We start from the raw sequence: 2,500 nt of genomic DNA, 5'->3' as shown, positions 1-2,500 counted from the left end.
GAGAAAAGTGGGTCATTCATCTTATTTCCACGAAAAAATACTGTAGTGAACGTATTTTCATCAATATGTAGTATGACATTTTACATAACACACTAAATGTAAAAGAAATACCAACAATGGAACAAAATATACAAAAAAATTGTACCCTCTATTTTTCCACCCGCCAAAAAATAACTATCTTGTCTTTACAAGGTCGCAAGCACATAGCTTTTCTTTGTTTTTTAGCTTATCCGCCATGTTTTTTTGGCAGTCACAGAAGCTCGCGTGTAACTAGACTAGCTGTAGTAATGCCCCAAACAACACAAGGATGAGTGTCCTTGTTTTCTTGTATTTTATTTTGCCTCTTCGCCTCCGTCGAAACACCAACGGTAATTTTGGACTCAGTGACCTCTTGGGACCCAAAAGGCGGGAAGAATTCTCACTTGTGCGTCGATCTTCTGAATCTTTTATCGATGCCGGTGATGGCCCTGATGTTATCTTCGGCCACTCCTCGTATTGATGACGTGATGTCTGCCACGGCTGAGCCTGCTGTTTCTAACGTTCCTTCGACCAAACCCCTGAATGCTTCTCCTTTGGCGATCAGAGCGTTGATGATACCAATTTTAATGTCTGAGATGAAGCGTCCTACCGCGCTGACGGTATCGACAACCTTAGTGATGGTCTTGTTAACAGTGTGGTCTGCAAAGTCGCCAAAGTCTTCGACTATTCCGTTGATGAACCTGTTGACGGCACTTTGCTTCTGGAGGATTCCGCGGTACGTGTTCATTCCCACGGTGCCGACCGTCCTGCCCGACTGTTGGATATTTTTGAAGAATCTCTCCAAGCCCTGCTCACCCTGGAACTGGATTTCGTCTCCCAGGAGTCTCAACCCGGAAGTCGTTTCCCTGGTGAGACCGTCCAAATTAGTGGCGGCCATCTGGACTAGACCGTCGATGAAGTCTCTCCCGAGGCCAAGGATGTCTAGGTTTAGCAGCGATCCCAGAGGGTTACCTGCCCCGCTGGCGCCGCCTGAGGCACCTCGACTGTCAAAAATACCCAGAGTCAGTTTTGAAAGGATATCTCTAATAGGGTCATTTCCTCCTAAGAAGGACTTTGTGCCTCCTGCAGAACTCTGCGACGCCAGAACTTGATCTAAGATATTAGCTCTAGTTGGAGTTCCCGCTCCAAAGTTGGGAAGGATCGGGTTTTCTGGAATAGTCTCGATGATCGAAGATCCTCCTGTTAACAGACTGTCAGAAGTAAACTGTGTGTTTGTCTGGCTGGAAATAGTGACAGGGGAAGCTGGGAATTGAGCGCTTGAAAAGGTATTGTCGATTCCAGAACTGGACAATGCAGGACCTCCGGGAATAGATGGAGAACCACCACCAAATGACGATGGAATGTCTGGGAAATCAGGTATTCCTCCGAAATTCCCGGAAACACCAGCGGATGAGCTACCAGAACTTCCCAGCGATGTGTCTGGTAAATTGACGCCGAAGTTATTTGCTCCGCCGGAAGAAAAGGATGAACTTCCGGAACTTCCAAAAGATGAAACGTCTGGTGGAATGACACCGAAGTTGCCTCCTCCACCTGGAGAAGCACTCGTCGCTTGTGACAAAGTCACGCCGCCAGATTCTCCGAGACTCGAACTGCCCGTGGGAGATGACCCTCCGAAGTTGGTGGCCACAGCCTCGCCGAGGCTGACACCTGAGGACGTCCCTAAACCGGCGCCAGTTAGCCCAGGGGTTTCGGGAATCTGCACGCCCGCGGCGCTTCCCGGGATGTACGTGTCGGACACCCCGGCGGTCAGGTCTTCGAGCGTGACCTGACTCCCAACGTTGTTTAGAAGATCGTTGCTTGGCAGGAGATCTGAAATCTTGATCGTCCTCGCTGCCGCCCCATCTAGTCTCTGGGCTTCAGCATTGGCGTCAATAGCTTTCCCGATCGCCACCGGCTGGGGGCGTGGCCGCGAGTGACTGAGAGCTTTAGCTTGGGGGGCGTTGAAGCCATGTTGGTATGGGAAGGCAACCTGCGGCCCTCTTACTGCAGTCGCACCCTGTCGCCCCGAGAATGGTCCGCCCCGCGTCCCGGGCGCGCTGGGACTGACCTGCCACGCTTGCCAGGGTCGAGCTGCAGAAGGCTGCCACGAGGGAGCCATCGCCACCACCAAAGCCACCGCTGTCACCACGAGTTTCTGAGGAAGGATGTTAAGATTAGATAAAACGTTTGCTATCATGATAGCCATTAAGAGTATTAGGGTTTACATGCCGGCCTCATTTCCATCACTGAAGTGTAATGATATTCCTTAAAATCATTTTTAGATATGAACATCGGGATCTCTCCATTCCATGTTCACCGAACTGGAATTCGCAAAACTTGAAGAGCGTTTGAACAAAAAGTGGCAAAAGGCAAATCATCGAGAAAGAGAAGAGCAGATCTAACCACAACGAGATCAGAGAGGGCGTGGCTAAAGGCTCGAGGGGCGTGGAGAGAGACGGGAGAAAGGTGTGGCCAAGAATCT

General features: G+C 50.2%; 1 protein-coding gene across 1 annotated transcript in view; it reads right to left on the bottom strand.

Moving 5' to 3' along the window:
• The window catches only part of LOC122251832 (uncharacterized), a 6,454-nt gene that overhangs the window by 67 nt on the left and 3,887 nt on the right, over window positions 1-2,500 (bottom strand). Inside the window, exon 2 of the mRNA XM_043014016.2 lies at window positions 1-2,173. This exon is cut by the window's left edge and continues 67 nt beyond it. Coding sequence (XP_042869950.2) covers window positions 419-2,173 — 1,755 coding nt within the window. The 3' untranslated portion in view covers window positions 1-418. The remainder of the gene's footprint in view (window positions 2,174-2,500) is intronic.

Source organism: Penaeus japonicus, unplaced genomic scaffold (assembly GCF_977035675.1).
Source record: "Penaeus japonicus unplaced genomic scaffold, GWHDUDI00000001_assembly GWHDUDI00000033, whole genome shotgun sequence".
Classification (NCBI taxonomy): Eukaryota; Metazoa; Arthropoda; class Malacostraca; order Decapoda; family Penaeidae; genus Penaeus; species Penaeus japonicus.
The sequence above is the reverse complement of the archived record's forward strand: the minus strand, read 5'-3'. Positions and strand labels throughout refer to the sequence as shown.